Here is a 17553-nt window from a genome sequence, read left to right on the forward strand (position 1 = left end):
CGTATATATTCTCTGGCAATGGAAACTTTTTCTGTATTTTACAAAAATAGAGGAAAAGGATTCTTTCCCGTGCGCTCATCACGATCACGATAGCCATCTTCAAAATTTGGTCAGAGATAGCGCTGTTCATCTGATTGACACCTGTCTATAAATTTTTCAATTTCAAAACTTTCGCTTTATTTTATACCTTCGTCTCTCCTAATTAATTTTTAATTTATATTACTACTTATGAACGTTGACCAACATATTACATGTATGGACCGTTGATTCCGGCAAACTCGGCCGCCCCGACCGCTGCTCATCGTGGACGTTTTCCCGGCCATCAAAAAACTCCCTGCACAACTTCCGCATACTTCTCACCGTACACTTCCACTAAATGGTGATGAATTTATATCGGATGAGCAGTCGTCAGTTGGCTTCGCGACGCGGCGGGAGAAAGGTACGACGACGGTATTAAAAAGCTGCTTACAAGGATGCAAAAAGTGATTGATCGTCAAGGCGACTATATAGAAATATAGCTAAATGCTCAGCTTTTCCTACGACGTTGGGAATAAATTTGATTTTTCATGAAAAAAATAGGAGACCTAACTTTTCGAGTCGCCCTCGTATATCAACCGTCTGCATGGATTTTCAATCAGGAGTTTATGCTTATTTCACTGCACTCACAAATAACGAAAATGAAAACCCTTAAAACGAAAACGTAACAAATGCCCCAGCATTTATATACCAGGCCTAAATGACCTTTTTAATGCCTACGTTTTGGGGTTGATGCTGAGCTGCGCTGCTCGCTAGGATTTTCGCTTACAGCATCCATGGTTTCGGGTTCGGTTTCTTTTACTTTGCAGTCAAAGTCAAAGAAATATCTGTATCTGAGACTGAATTCGTTTAAGTGCACGTGCATTTTTTATTTCCTTCTCTTCCATCCCATTTGAGCTGACCTTGACATGGTTCAAAGCCATGTAGATGATTGAATTTGAAGAAAAAAAGGTTAAGTTCTCTTGCGAAATATTCTGTTTAAAGCGCACAACGTACTGTATCTCCCTTCCATCTGTCTCTTTGGCGGTGATATCTCACGCTGTTCGCTGCCAACAGCGGCGTGTCACATTTTCTACCTGCGAATTTAGGGACGGGGACAGGAGTTGCATGTCCATTAATTAATAGAATTTCCCCTTCTTAATTTTCAGGCCTACATAGCCTGTCTTGGTATACGTCTACATAACACTCCGCAAGCCGCCACAAGGGCGTATGGCGGGTGGCGTTAGGTGACTACCCGTAAAAGAAAATAAAACCACATGCACAACCAAAAAAATGTATGCAAATATACATCCACAGGGGTGAATGCGACAGCCATGCGAAAACCTTTTAGACTTACACGCATGAAAATACCTGTGCCATCAACTAACATACACATGCACCTACGAATATACCTTATACTAATTATAGTAGTTGCGTAGACATACTACTTCTATAGTATGTCTACGCAACGCTTAATCTGGTCCTGACTTGTAAATATAATGTCTTTAATATTGCTTTAGTGACTATGGTATCTTAATATTATACTTTCTGATTGTCCGCGGAAAGAACGAGCATTAGTATTTATCTGTACTGGAATTTATCTCCCTAATCATATGTTTGTGGTCTGATCTACCTAACTAGTGTGGGGCCATTATAATTCCTTTAGTGTCATTGTTCAGCTTGTATGTCCTGAACATTTCTAAAAGTCTAAGTCTTGCTTGTCCTCTTAGCATCTCAAGTAGCTCCCAGACTAATTTTCCTAACAGGCCTTTAACACTCGTCTTCTTATTGTAACAATTTTTGACGAATCTGGCGGATTTTCTCTGGACTTTATCTAATTCTTTTTGCCACACTTTCTTCCAAGGATCCCAAATACTAGAGGCATATTCCAAATGAGGCCTTACTCGAGTAAAATTACACCTCTCTTTTAATTTCTCATTACATTTCCCCACCATCCGTTTAATGAAACTGAGTTTCTTTATAGCGGATCCGCATATTATCCTGACATGTGCTCCCTATGAAAGGCGTGGTGTTAAAAGTACCCCCCAATAGTTACGTTGTACAACCGTCGTTAGCACTAAACCCTATATTTCATAATTTATGCTGTGTTCGCCACTTCCTTCATTCCAAAATTTCAAAACTGCGCATTTGCCTATGTTAACTACTAATCGCCATCCCTTACACCAATCCGATATTGTGTCTAAGTCTCTATAGAGTTGCTCGCCATCTAATGGGCCCCTTATATCCCTGTATACCACCGTGTCGTCAACAAATAAACTGAGGTTGTTACTAAAGTGTAAGCTTAAGTCATTAATGTACCCGTATATTAAGAATAGAAGCAGCCCTATTGCACTTCCCTAGGGGATGCCCGTAGTTACATCCATATCCGTTGGACACAACCCATCGATGACTCCTATTGTTTGAGATTTGACAAGAAGTCTCTGAACCAATTTATTATATCCTCAATTATACCAAAGCCTTTAAATTTACGTCACAATTTATTGTGCGGACTTGATCGGAGGTTTTCTAGAAATCCATAAATACTGCATCAACTAAGTATAGTAGAGGCCTGTTGTATGAATGGCTGTGGTTCATTTTTATTCTCTTCTTTTTCGTATGAAAAATATCTATTTAATGAGGTTAAATCACCGTTTTTTACACTAGATTTCCCGCCAGCATCTATTTCAATTTTGTGGAGGTTTTTGAATAATGTTTTTTTTTTCAATTTCCATTTATCTCCCAAATTTTCTCTAACCCCTTACTCATCCAACCTGGTGCTTACACCCCCTCCCTCACATATTTTTGACGGATCGTGAAGTACTTACGCAGATGTACTGCAGTGACATTGAAATTTTAGAGATTCCATTTGAATTGTCTTAATTTTTTCAAGGACGCATTTTTCACCCCGCTAACTTTTGGTTCATCAATATTTTCTTCACAAAAATATAATATTTACTGATTAAATATAAATAAATATACCGAGGTTAAAGTCTATTCCATTTTTAATATATTTATCTTAAAAAATGGTTTGACTTTAAAGTGAAACGATGATCATTTTCCTGACCGTCACAAAGGAAGTCGTAATAATGTTATTATTCGCCATTTGGTACTACTGAACGACAAACTAAGTTATATTTTCCTCCATTATCTCTCCCAACACCTTCAGTTAATTTGTGGTCCTCCCTTGTTCTCTTTCTCTCTGCCCATTCTTCTTTCCCGTGCATCATTTACCCTGGTCGGCCTGCTCGTCCACCTTCCCATGCTCTCCCGCTCCTAAATTCTCATCTCCCTTTGCCATACACAGGCACTTCCTCCCCATCCGACCTCCTCCTCTTACTCCCTCCCCTTCCTCTCCTTGAAACTCCAACCCCGCCCAGCCAGACAAGACAAATCCATTTACTTATCTCCTAATCCGAGGGAAAATGTGATGCGCCACAGTCAGGAAATGAATCTCCTTAGGGATCTCTCTTTTCTTGTTGGTTCAAGGGCGTAAATGGCGTGCTTTCTCCCTTTTAAGCAAGAAGGAAGGGGCGGATGTTTCGAGTAAATACTAGCCTCTACCTTTATTAAACTTTATCAGTTTTTCATCCGTTTTATTTTTGTTACCTTATACGAGGTAGACAAAGAACAAATGATTCATCCTCGTACTTTTCTCAAAATAGAATTTCACGGCATTATCCCACTAAGCCCATCTCAATAAAAAATTATTACATAAAATTCCGATACTTAAGGACGGATTTTACCTATCTCGGCTGCCTGGTTGTTTTATGTGGTTATGAAAACATTCATCGCATAATTCACAAATGATTGCACTCCGATTTGGGTTCAAGTTAATGGATTATGATATTTCACCTTGTTATTTTGAACGTCATCAAAAATATAGTATCGATGTGTGAACCAACAGCATATGGTATCATTTAATTTTCATGAATAATCGAAAGCTCATCTAGTTCATGTCATTTACGAATATATTTTCAATACACATGTAAAGTATTTTTCTCCGATATTCTTTTCGTTTGAAATATAAAATTAGGTAGTAAACTGTTTATGAAAATTATTTTTCCTACATCAACCAGCTTAATGTAATAAAAAATCGGTGTTTCTCTAAGTGGCGAAAAGTTTTCACCAATTATGAATAAACTTAAAGCCATCTCCCTCATCATTTTTAGTGGCCTAAGCCTCCACCAAAAAGTATTCATGAGAAGCGACAAATACGCTAATTAAATGTGCAAAGAAAATATTAATGCACCCTTTAACTTGAAACCCAGGGCTCTACGGATCTGAAACCTGATAGTTTGGGCAAGAGGATGAATATGGATTGGGGGATGAATAAGAAGAAGCAGAAAATAAGCTGAACAGAAATGAAGACGAAAGATGAAGTTTTAAATGGAGCGAGCGAGGAGAAGAAGTTGCCGGGGGATATCCTAAAAAATCAGGACAATGGGTGGAGAAAATAAATGAAATGAGAGAGATGCTAATGGCCGTGATAGAAAGAACGTTGGGTAAGCAGACAGAGAAAGGAAGAGGAGGCAGCATGAAGATAGGTCGAAGTTGCCAAGGACTAAATGAGAAAATAAATTAGGGAAAAACAGATGAAGTTATTGCGAAATGTGGAAGGAAATATGTGTTAGTGGCCATCCAAAAATCTACTTTTAATGGGTGTGATAATCACCCTTAATTAAATTGTCTCGCTCGAAATTGACGAGTAAAATCTACTTTCATACTTTACTCTGCAACTCACCACTAGGATTTGTAGCAGAGCCTGATTACATAAACAAGCATGAAGCATCAAATTTAAGATGCGTATAAATGTTAGTCATCAGTAACTATATTTAAAATAATGGATCTTATGAGGTTATGTTATGTTCAATCGCAAGCACTACGGTGTCCAAGTATAGAATATACTTCTCTGCGCGTGATTAGCTGATTTTAACAAGAAAAATAATACTACAAAGGTTAGATAATATAAAATTGTATGCTACTTAAAATTATAAAAAATATTATTCCTCTTCCGTGGTAATTTACAATAATTAAGACAACTTATATTCAGCGTGCAAGTATCATTTTCATGTTCTCACCTACCGTTATAAAATGGGACTAATAAGACATTTGCAACATCACTGTAAAGAGCCGCTTCCAATTTGTGCAAGAGATTTATTCTGAAAGTTAACCTTTGCTCCGAAAATAAGTCCTAACCTAATTCCTCTAATAATTGTGATACAATACAGCATCTTACATATCTAGCTCCTCTACGCTGCATGCGATTAAATTCAGCAATTTATCCAATGCCATGAGGAGTCCATGTCTCAGCAGAATCTTCTAAATGAGGCCTACCTAGGGAAAATAACATTTTTGTTTCACCTCCTCGTCACAGCTCCCCATTACCCTTCTAATAAATCCTAAATTCCTACTAGCTATTCCACAAATTCACGGTTTATGTATCACCTAAGATAGGTAGTTTTCAAGGGTAACGCTAAGTATTTATTTGAGTCTCCAATTTATATTTAAGTATTTTTGATGCCATAGAGCTTCGAGAGAGAACGACTCCTATTCCAAAAATTTATTCTACACGATTCTTAATGTTTGATTCAATTTCCCATGCTTCGCACAGACGTTATAGTGAACTAAGGTCGTCTCCTAATGCTCCTTTATCCTCAGTACCACAGATATATTTGTAAACTACTGCGTCGTTGGCAAATAAACGTATGCTACCATTAACGATGGTATTAATGTCGTTAACGTAAAGACGGAATAAAAGAAGTCCGACGGAGCACCTGAAGTGACTTCTTCTGCATGTGAGCTAACAATATCTGTAACCATTAAAAAGCATTTAATCCAGCTTAGATTTTCTTTTATCGATGCCAGAGGCTTCCAGCCCTACAATTAGTTTTTTATGAGACACTTTGTTGAAGGGTTTTAGCCTAGAAAAACCGCGTACACTGGAAAATTATATTCTCCATGAACTCAAAAGATTATGGACAGAAAGCAAAAGTTGTGCCTCAAACGATCTACCCTTTAGAAAACCGTATTGTTTCTTCATATAAAAAATCATAGGTAAAGAGGTTCCTCAATATCGGACTAACTATTATATGTTCATTGACCTTGCATGATATGGAAATGAGTGCGACAGGTCTGATCTGTTCCTCCCAGCCTCCGTCTTTTAATATAAAGTAGATGTTAAAATAGCTATTTTCCAATCATTGGGAACCATGGGTCTATTTGGGAGTTCTTATATAAGATCTCTATGCAGAATCATATTAAAAACTAGCAGGAGGTTTTAGTTTTATTTAGTACCCTACGAGCCACCACTACGGTGTTTCGCAGGGAAGGATTACACACCAGACTGCCCTTGACCCAAAACACCTTTCCTTCCTAGCGCGATCGGACAAGTTATTTTATTGTGATCCCTTTTCGTTAAAGGGGAAAAATGATATCTTAAATCTATTTGTTCTGCACTTATCCTTACGAATTTAATTGGCATGATACTGGTTTAATTCCCCACAGAATGTTTGGAGAACATTAAAATGAGAGCTAGCATTCGTAGTTGATAGCAAGCAAAATTAATAATGACTGTCACGCCCTCACATGCCTCTGGAATGGCATCGTATGTAGTGGTTGTGATGACAAATCTAGGAGAGCGAAAGATTTCTTTCCTAAAGACAATCCGTGGGGCAGGAGAGGTAGAAGAGTGTCCGAATGAGGGAAAAGCCTACTTCAGCTCTTACAATATGTCATTCGCATTACAGCATGTCAACATGTACTCGGTGTATGCGGTACAACAGTGAATGTAGAACTTGTTCGTCATATTGTATTTGTGGATAAGCACAAAGTGTTGTCACATGAAAATAAAAAAATAACATTCATTTCATTCAATTATGACCGCAGTATATATTTTGAATGTCATATTTCACAAATGCAATACCGATCTGATTAGTGAAGCTTGAAAGATTTTGTGGAAATACTTCTAATGCATACATGTATATCCATTAATATGTGTTTGACAAAGCAGAAAAGAAAGAGTAATGAGCTAGGCATCCCTTTGTTAAGATGCATGAAATTTATAACCGTGCCGTAGTTCTTGGAGTGCCTATAATCAATAACAAAACAGTGAAAGTTCATCAAACAGAAAAGAAATAATACATTATATCGCCTTCATCCTCAGTGAAGGATCGGTTCGTTTTGTACACAAGCGAGCACGTAAAAACAAGCTTTGTCTGATCCCAGGTAACTGCTAAAAAATAAATGGTGAAACAACAAAGCTTACGAGGACCGCTACGAGCAGGCTTAACTTGTATGCTCCACCCAGCACAACAATCCTCTTGATACCACCTGAAATTTCAGCATAGGATACCGCTCGTAAAAGTTTAATGGGACGCTTCAGTGGACAATACGCACTAGTAATGCATTGGTTTATTCAAAATGCAAAGCTTAATCAACGTTTGCTTCATTCATCCTTCAAATAGCGATATCCGTAAATTTTCGGCAAGAATAAAATGAAGCATCTGATTTCAACGCGATTGGCCATGGTAATATAATTTTTTCAAACCCTTGGGTATAGTTTTTCTAATGTATATTTGTAATATGCTCCACAAATACATGCAAACGAACGGTTAAAATCGCGGTAAAGAATCAAAACCAAAAAAATCACGAAATATTTTTCCAAGCTATCTCCGCACGCAATATTACATTTTGAAAACGCATAAGACTTGTGGTAATTGATAATATTAATGAGTGACGTCCCTCACGCACATAATATGCACAGATCCCAGTATATCGCTTCACTTATATATAAAAGTAATAGCCTCCGCAGCAAGGGGGCGATAGAAATAACGAGAAACATTTCGGACAAAAAAATCCACTCAACCAGTTTACTCAGCTCGGAGCCCTCGAGAGGCCTCCTCTCGTTCGCTGCAAACGCTGGGCTCCTGAGTCGATCGCTCCTCTCCCTCACGCTCACCATTCCAACTCCGACCATCCCCTCCCCAACGCACACATACAAGCACAACATACACAAGCGAGCCAACAGAACATTCTCCCCGCCAACCCCCCCAAACCCTCCCTCCGTGGTTCTTTGCCCCCCGCCCGCCCCCGCTCCAACACACACCAACCTTCCTCTCATCTCTTTCCCTCTCTCGCCGTGATTTTGCGGCAGACCACCCACGTCCCTCCCCACAACCTTTGAACCCACGCACCCGACGAGGGTAGGACGTTTCCCCATGGTGCTCCGAGACCACACGTCGATCGCTCAAACGCCAAGGGGCCCGAGGTGATATTCACGCGGAGTTGGGTGGCGGGAGAGGAAACAGGGGGGCGGGGCTGCTTGTGGAGAGGGAGGGATGGAAAGGTTGGAAGGCCGAGTAGAGAGAGAGAAGTATGGACAATGGTGAGTGATGTTTGAAGTGCCCGGGTGGTGGTGGCGCGTTGGCCTCGCGTCCCGGAGACACGGGGCGGCATAACCCAGAGCGGCGGAGAGGATCGCCTCCCCCCGCAATTTCGCGGTGTTTTTCTACGCGCGCGGAACCAAAAGCGTTTGGTCGTCGGCTTCCATGTTGTTTGCTCTCCCGCTCGCCACTCGCGCGGCAGCGGAGTGAGAGCACGTTCCCTGTGAACTTCACATTTCTCGTCCAAGATCCAGCGGCGGATTACATTTCATATTTCCACGTGCATTAGTACTCGGTCCGGGCTTGATCTTCATTTTTAAAGTGTCGAGGAAAATGAAAGCTGTCGATGAGAAAATCCGTCGGTCTTTTGGAAGAGACGTCTAAAATAATACAGAGGCACGAGTGATATGATCTCAAAGGGCAATTTCGGCTCCCGCCAATTGGAATATTGTTCGGAACTGCGTTGGAAAATGTTCTGAATGTTGACACTCATCTTCCTCAATTTTCCGATTTGATAACATTCGCGTGAGAAAATGAATAAAGATTTTCGCAAAATTAAGTTTGACTAGGAGGAATGATGTGTTTTTAGATGGTCAAATACTTTTACTGAAGTAGGACTGTTTCTTATGGTTGAAGTTTTAATATTGCATTAATTTAAATGTTTATTGTTATGTAACGAGTCACTTCTAGGAGGATTTGCTGCACGTATTCATGTATCCGCCATCATTCAAATCTTGATTTTTCTAAAGCATCATCGCTAGTAATTTGTTGACTATATGCTGAAAATCCTAGACAAAGTACGAGAATAATAAAATATGAAAATATTTGCACGCGAAATACTCATAGAAAAATCATATATAAGCTTTTATATGTCAAGGGCTCGTATCATTTTGGTTTGCATTACTTAGCAAAGTTATTTTTGGAATTCCTATACGTAATCAACAAGACGAAGACTAAAATCCTAGTACGTGGAAGACAAAATCGGGATACAATATTTATATTAAAGGACAAAAGTTAGAGTGAATGGAATCCTTCACCCATCTCGGAGGTACCATCTAATGAGACGGAAGAAGTACTACAGACATCAAGCGAAGAATAACTCAAAACTAAGAGAGCATTCAGAATGAAAAGAGAACTGCTGTGATCGAGGAACATAGAACTAAAGACGAGGAAAGAATACGTGAAAATATTCATATGGGGCATGGCACTCTATAGATCAGAAGCATGGACCATAAGAAAAGTTGACCAGAAAAGACTAGAAGCCTTCGAAACCTCGTGTTGGAGGAGGATGCTTCAGATCAAATGGAAGGATAAACTAAGAAATGAAGAAGTATACAGATAAATGGACGAAGAACTTACCTTATGGAACAAGATAGAGAAAAGAAGGACCAGATGGATTGGCCACACCCTGAGGCACATTGGATTCGTGAAGAATATAATTGAAGGAAAAGCCCCAATAGGAAGGCCAAGGGATAAACACGTGGGACAAATAAAGAAAGAAAGTACATTGCAAAAAATACCAGTCAGCCAGGGTAGTCAACCAATCTTAGGATCGAACGACCAGTGGTGATAATAACCCCTTTCAGATACTTTTTCAAAAAACTCCAATTAACTTTCTACTCGCCAGTACACATTACAGACTCGCTAAAATAATAAAAGACGGTTTTTGCAACATTTTGAAGATTTTAAATTTGAAAAAGGAAATGGTAGATGTAGATTACTGTAGAAAACAAAAAGTATTTCGCAGATGCTGAAATCGAAAAGAAAAATTTAACTCTTCTAGCGAATTTCTACTGATGCAATTTAAATGTAATAAATTCTATAGTTTCGTGTCTTTAAACCTATAGGCGCGAGTTTTAAAGTTAATTGGATAAGAGAAAATCAAATATTATTGTGAAACGTTAAGTTAAAACTAATTTATCACTTTTAGCAACGAGCATGTTAGGAATTACATTACCTATCAAACATCACCTGATGAAACCTTATTATAACCAACTCTCGTTTAATTATTTGTCATTTTCATTCAATTGTATCAAAGGATAATGAGTAATTCTGGATTTTTTTTCTCGACAGGAAACTGCGACGCCAGCAGCAGAAGCTCTGCCGCTACGCCTACCAACGCATCTTTTCGCCCGAGTGCCGCACCCTCCTGGCCAACGCCTCTTCCCTACCACCGTGGGATCCATCCGCAACCGGGGGCGACCCCGAGTGGTATTCTCACCGAGTGAACGCGTCCCCCGTCGCCAATGGAACATTGTTCTGTTACTCGCCCAGAAACTGCACGGGCGGAGGCCCTTACAGCAACTCGTCCCTCGGCGGTGCCTGGGGAGTCTCGACGGAGGCGGGCACCGAGAGTCCACCTCCGGTGTTGCCCCCATTCGCCCTCTGGCAAACCATTCTTATCGCTATATGTCTTGGCATCTGCATTGTCCTGACGGTTGCAGGGAATATCCTTGTATTGCTGGCCTTCCTGGTGGACCGCGCCATCAGGCAGCCCAGCAATTACTTCATCGCATCCCTAGCCGCCACGGACATGCTCATCGGCACGGTTTCGATGCCCTTCTATACGGTCTACGTCTTGATGGGTTCCTGGGATCTGGGCCCTATTCTCTGTGATCTCTGGCTCTCCGTCGATTACACCGTATGTCTAGTCTCCCAGTACACCGTGCTTCTAATCACCATCGATCGCTTCTGCTCGGTTAAGATCGCAGCCAAGTATCGCAACTGGAGAACCAAGCGAAGGGTAATATGGATGGTCACCATCACATGGATAATTCCAGCACTACTCTTCTTCATCAGCATATTCGGTTGGGAACACTTCGTGGGTTACCGTGATCTCTTGCCCGGGCAGTGCGCAGTTCAGTTCCTCAAAGATCCCGTCTTCAACACCGCGCTGATAATAGCGTACTACTGGACCACTCTGGTGGTTCTTTTCGTCCTGTACGGCGGGATATACAAAACGGCCTACGACATGCAGAAAAAGAGTGAAGCAAAGCAGCGGAAGATGCAGTCAATGGTTGCCATGAGCGCAGGTGCAATGACCGGGATGGCAGGGAGGACTGCGGGGATCGGAATGTCTAAAACCCAGTCAACATTGCTCAGCCAAGACAAGCCCAAGGGGGTTCCAGGATTGGCCGCTTCAGGAGGGGGTGGTATCGTTCCCAGTGTCGTCAGCAGCGTCGGAGGACCTACGCCGGCAAATCAGGGTGGAAGCAACGCAACAGTTGGGGACGGTGCTGCCGGGGCTGGAGGCCTAACAGTAGCTAGTGCTGCACCCGGAGGCGTTGGATCTGGAGACTCAAGTTCCAGCCAAAAGACATCGTCCAAAGGCACCACAGAAACGACGAGCTTCTCAGATCGGAAGGCCATGGGTGAGGTTGAAAAGTCTGAGAGATCAAGCAGTCCAGCGTTTGATTCCGATGACGAGAGCGTGGCTCCACCCAAGAAAAGGACTCCATCGGTGAAGGGGAACTGCGGAGGACCTGAAGGGTGTAAAACACCACAGAATCCCCAGCCAAATGGAGGTCCGTCCCAGCCACCACCTGCACAGGCACCAGCACAGTCGCCTCAAGCACCACCCACGCCGGTCCCGCCCCCGCCGCCACCGGCCACTCCCTCCGCACTCCCTCAGATCCCGGAGCAGCAAAGCCTCCTGGACACGGACAACCCAGACTCCTTCGACGTGGTTGCCGGTGACGGAGACTCCTCTGCCACACTGACCCCACTCATGTCCATGTTCTCCGCAGCTCCACACCAGCATCAACAAGTTTTCTCCTCTTCCGCCTCCTCCCCCCAGCCGGGCATGATTATACCGCCCCCCACGCAGTTCGCATCGCCCCTGGTAGCCAGCCCCACACCTTCGCACATTCCACCTCCTCCCCCAAGACAGGCCGTCTCTCCTCCACTCTCTTCCGAAGAAGAGGCCTCCGCCTCCTTCGCTTCCTCCAGCGACCGACCCAGAAGCCTCCTAGTCAACGGTGTATACACAATGACCTACGATATACTGGTGGGCCTGGACACGGCCGACCTGCGCTACATGGACGAGAGCTCTGTCGTGGTTCCCTCGCCTAGCTTCGAGAGCCCACCGTCATCCATCAGCGCAGCCGGCAGTTCAAGCGCAGCCGCGGGCGGAGGGTCCTCCACCCCGGGTGGCGCTGGGCACGTCTCCTGCCAACCACCAAGCTCCCTTCTCCAGGCAGCATTGCTGAAAGCCGCTGCGCAACAAGCACAGCAGCAACAACAGCAGCAGCAGCAGTCAACAGCCCAGCCGCATCAGAGTTCTGTCTCTCCGCCTGCGACGGCCAGCACGACCGCCGCCTCCTCCTCCCTCCCTGCGCCCCCTTCCTCCACAGTCGCGCCAGTCAACAAAGTCAACACGACGGTGAGCATAGCAGACCAGCGCCCAGTCACCAGCGTCGTTGCGGATGCCAAAGAGAAACCAGAGGAGCGTCCAGCCAACACGGTGACCGTGGCGTCTGATGCTCCCGTAGCGGGTAGCTCCCAAGCTGCGACCCGGGGCGGTCCCAATGCGGCGCCAGCTTCCACGGCGGCTGCGAAGAGGGATTCGACGACCACCACAACCACGACGGAGGGAGTAGGAGGGTCGGGGGCCGGAGGGACGTCGGCCGCAGGGGGCACGGGAGCCTCCAAGAAGGCTTTCGTGAAGACGATAGGGAAGAGGCTCAAAGTCAGGAAGGGGAAGGGAAGCGGGTCGGTGGGACTGGGTGGCGCACCATTCATCGGCCGCCAGAAGTCCAAGTCGGAGAACAGGGCGAGGAAAGCTTTTAGGACCATATCTTTCATTCTGGGGGCGTTCGTCGCATGCTGGACCCCTTACCACGTGTTAGCCCTGGTGGAAGGGTTTTGTGCCGAGCCCCCATGCACGAACGAACACCTGTACATGTTCTCCTATTTCCTTTGCTATGCTAACAGTCCGATGAACCCATTTTGCTACGCCCTTGCTAATCAACAGTTCAAAAAGACTTTCACCCGTATCTTAAAGGGAGATTTGCATATGACGTGAGGAGGGGAACCTCTTCCTTCCCTCCCTCCGTCTTTTCCTCACCCCTTCCTCTACCAAACACCCTCTCCCCTCTTTTTCAAAACTTCCAGCCAGCCAACTTCACCTCTGCTCAGCTCCGGCCTTTCTTTTTGATTTAAACGTCTCTCTGACGGCCGGACAGCCTTTCCAACTCTGTCCCCTTCTGAGTTGTGTTCCTGGCAAACGTGGTCGATCCGAGCGATACAAACTCGCAAATCATGTCTCTGTACAATGTTATAAAGACTTCCGTTATTTTTGTTAAACGCGCTTCCCCGTTTCAGAACGTCCTAATCTGCCAGTATATAAAACCTAACGCGCATGCTTTATCGCCTGCGTGGGAAACAACGGACAATAATTATAACAATACGTGTGTCTGTGTGTGAGAGAGTGAGTAAATGTGTGTGTGTATGTACGAACGCGTGCATGCGAGTGAGGACGTGAGATTTTTTTCTATCATGGTGATGGAGGAGAAGATTAGCAGAACGCCGCAATGATATTAGAACACAAATAATAAAAAAAAATATTTTCTTGTATTTTGACGATGAACGCATCGACGCACAGTCCTCAGAGGCCCAAAGGTTGTACAGCCTGAAGATGCCCCTTAGTATTGTGCAGTCAGTCCTTTCAGGGGGGAATGATCTTCTATGCGTTCGTGGGGTTGCGTTCCCGACGAGAGGTATTTGGTCGGCTGTTATGTCCAATGAAGGCCGTCGAGAATGTACGGGTGTGTGTGTGTGAGCGTGTGTGTATGCGTGAGTGCAGGTGCGCAATGTTCGTTTACACTGGTGACGGAATGAGGTTTAGCCGAGTGTGCGTGTGTGCGTGTGTGTGTATATGCGTGCGTAGGGTTGAGTGGGAAATTGGCGTCTTCGCACCCGCGACCCTGACGATCCAAATTGAACGTGTAGCGTGAAAGGTATCGCGCAGCAGTGTGAGTTGAATGATAGAATGACGGATGACTGTGAGCCGTGCGGTTCGTTAGATCTTGACACAGTTTGGTGAACAAAAAATCAACGTAAGGGCTGTACACCTTTCTTTAAGGTGAAAAAAAAATGAAATTAAATGAAATGCGATGTTCTTAGTCGCATTTTTTTTTAAAGAATAACCTCGTTCTATTCAATGCGCACATTTGGAATTTTAAATGGGAAAGAATCAACTAATTTTGAGGAAAAAGTTTGTTCTTTGCATAGGAAAAGACGTTCTATTCACATCTTCATAGGTATACTTAAAAGTATTTTCAAATTTATTGAAACTTTTGGTTGTTTATTTTCCTCTTCTATAAGTATTCAAATCTATTTATCACTGCGTTGATAATCACGAAAATTTTTTCTACTCCTCTCGCCGCAAAAGATGCATTTCCCAGCGGCGCAATCATTATGAAAGTTACCAATGTTCGTCCTTGTATATAAAATACTTAAAGAGAAGGTAGAATGCATAGTCATTTAGGAAAAGGTACAGGTGTATTTAGATTGTAATCATCCGATAATAAAATCGGCTCAAACTCGTTAATCTTCTCCATAATTAGGATCTAGAAGGAGGTAGTAGGCTCACGCTGGTGACGGAGTTCTCAGATTCATGAGCCCTGCTGGGACTCTCTTACCACTTGAGTCTACTTACTATTCGGGTTAGACTGTTTTCCTGTAGCTTAAGTCAATTAACATCAGCCATTAATGTTCTTAGGATATCGTAGGAATAAATTTTACTTGCATTGGCGAGGGCTATAGAGTCATTATACTTGGGAATGCCTTCGGGATATTATTTCAATGGTGATTGCGTTGGAAACAGATGCCACTTGTATATATTCCATATACATATGTGTAAATTCGTTGTTGTCACTGTTGTTAATGTTGCTGTTATTAAATGAACGTTTTAGGATCCTTTTCATTTGAAACTTGTTTATTTGTAAAAGTTATATGCTAGTCTTTTATTTTAATAGGATTGTGAATTTTAAGACCCCTTTGATTAAAAAAAATACAATACATTTCATCTCGTCCTCATATGTGATAGAACACCGGTAAATTCATAACTCCTGCTTCCAAGTTGGCGATTTAGATTGAAAGTTTTAACACAAAATATGCGTAAGCCATTATCTTCTTAAATAAAGTTAGAAGTATCTCTATTTTTTTTCTCTTGCCTAAGTTTTTCCCTGTGAATATTTTTCCATCCCCATATAAAGAGAGAAATCAGCGTGTCAATGTTTGCCTGAAGTACATGAGGATGTTTTTCTGATCGCAATATAATTTTTGAATAATTTCTCATTTTTTATTTGAATGTCTTTCAAAATCAAATGATCAAAATATATAAATCATCAAGTAAATGAAGAATAATTATTTGGAGCAAAACTAGTTACTGAGGATTATATCGTTTATCTTTCCTTATCCTGTGAAATTCATCACTCTCAAAAAATATAAAGGAAATTATTTCAGTGCCATTCACCAATATTGATTCCAAGAAGGCAAGTATTGTTAAAGAGTACAATAAGAACCAGTCCTTTTGTCTGAGGCTTTTGCACGTCATTCCTTCTTTCCTTACTTGACTAGATTTCTAATATTAATTTGAATAGCTCATGTACTGGGTGACCTCGTATAATTCAGAATCAGGTTGTCTTAGCTTAACGATGCGAAGCAGGACTTCTGGACAGGCCGGTATGTAATCTCGGTATTGCATACGCTCAAGTCTCCGTTTAATTAATGACTCGCTTTTTTGTGCTAAAGGGTGTATTACACTCGCTGTGTGGTTTTTATGTAAACCATTATTACAAAACATACAAAGCTGTCGTCAACAATAATTGCTTGAGAAAACCAAGAGGTTAGACTCATTTGCAAAACAACATGCACAATTAAAGCCTTTTCTTAGGCAAAACAATAAATATACAATAATATTATAACAGTCGCTTAAAGAGGTTACGGACTTTTAAATCGAGACGAGTGATATATTTATTTGGGTGATATAATGGTAACCGTAAATGATAACTGTGCCGTGAAACAGACAATAGTAATTATATTAAAAGAGCTTCAAATTCTGCACTGCATTAAGAATAGATTTCTTACCTGTGTATTTGGAATGTATGAATGTGTCGAATCGTTTTTTTTTTATTTCAACCATTTTTGAGTCGGTCGTCAACTAAAGCCAACATATCATCACGTCAACGGGTTCTAAACAAGCAAAAATATCATGTTTTGACTCAACAATCTCCATTCCCAAAAAAAAAGCAATTATGTGTATAATAAGAGAGACTTTCAACTGACATGAGCTTCCCCAGCCTCCAAGATGATTGGCTGTACACATTAGGACCCCCACACCATTGAAAAAAAAACTTTCAGCATGCACTTTTGACAGCAGGCATTTTATTTTTACTCCGAGCAATGGCGTCACTTCCGTCTGGTAAGGGGTCCACGAGAGTGAGCTCGGGGAAGGGAAAGAGAGGGAGGATACGTACTCTGGTCTCTTGGGCAGCTGTTCTAGATGTGCCGGACTAATATTGCTAAGAGAGACGAAGGGAGAGAGTGAGGAGGTGGGTGTGTTCCGAGTGGAGTTCTCCCCTCTCCCCAGGGAAGACAGTCGTGAATGAGGACGCTGTCGGGGACAGAGAGATGGTGGGAGAGAGGGAGAGACAGTGAGAGAGAGAGAGAGAGAGTGGATAAGGACAGAGACAACTGTCCGCCTAAGCACAAGAGTGACTTCGGAGGATTGGAGACGGACAGACGAAGTCACCACCGACATGGGAGAGACGTGCGGTGGAGGGTGAAACGAAGAGATTCTTCGAAACGAACGGTGTTTTAGAGCGGCAGGTGTGTGAATAATAAAAAAAATGGATACTGCTCATTGGCAATTCTATGTTCCATCTCAATCAATAAAAGCAGAGAAATAAAAATTGACCCATGGCTTTTATTTCTCATGAGCGCTGGTTCTTTCACTTGTACTCCGTTTTAAATACCTCACGTACGTTTCGGCCGTGTGATGTGAAATTATCGTCGTTCCCGTTGCAGCATGAAGGTAAGATGGAATCTGGCACCACAAAAAACCTTCCCCACAATTCTATCAAAAAATGACCCGCCAAAGTTAACATATTCGGACACAAGTTTGCATAATTTTATCTCTCAACATAATTGACAT

The 17553-nt window shown here is 42.5% G+C and overlaps 1 protein-coding gene across 1 annotated transcript in view; it reads left to right on the forward strand.

Moving 5' to 3' along the window:
* The window catches only part of mAChR-B (muscarinic acetylcholine receptor), a 32328-nt gene extending 15013 nt beyond the window's left edge, over positions 1 to 17315 (forward strand). Inside the window, exon 2 of the mRNA XM_071587127.1 lies at positions 10470 to 17315. Within this exon, the coding sequence (XP_071443228.1) occupies positions 10470 to 13419 (2950 nt within the window). The 3' untranslated portion in view covers positions 13420 to 17315. The remainder of the gene's footprint in view (positions 1 to 10469) is intronic.
* Positions 17316 to 17553: the final 238 nt, after the last annotated feature.

This window comes from Hetaerina americana, unplaced genomic scaffold (assembly GCF_022747635.1).
Source record: "Hetaerina americana unplaced genomic scaffold, ioHetAmer1.1.p SCAF_3, whole genome shotgun sequence".
In the NCBI taxonomy this organism is placed as follows: domain Eukaryota; kingdom Metazoa; phylum Arthropoda; class Insecta; order Odonata; family Calopterygidae; genus Hetaerina; species Hetaerina americana.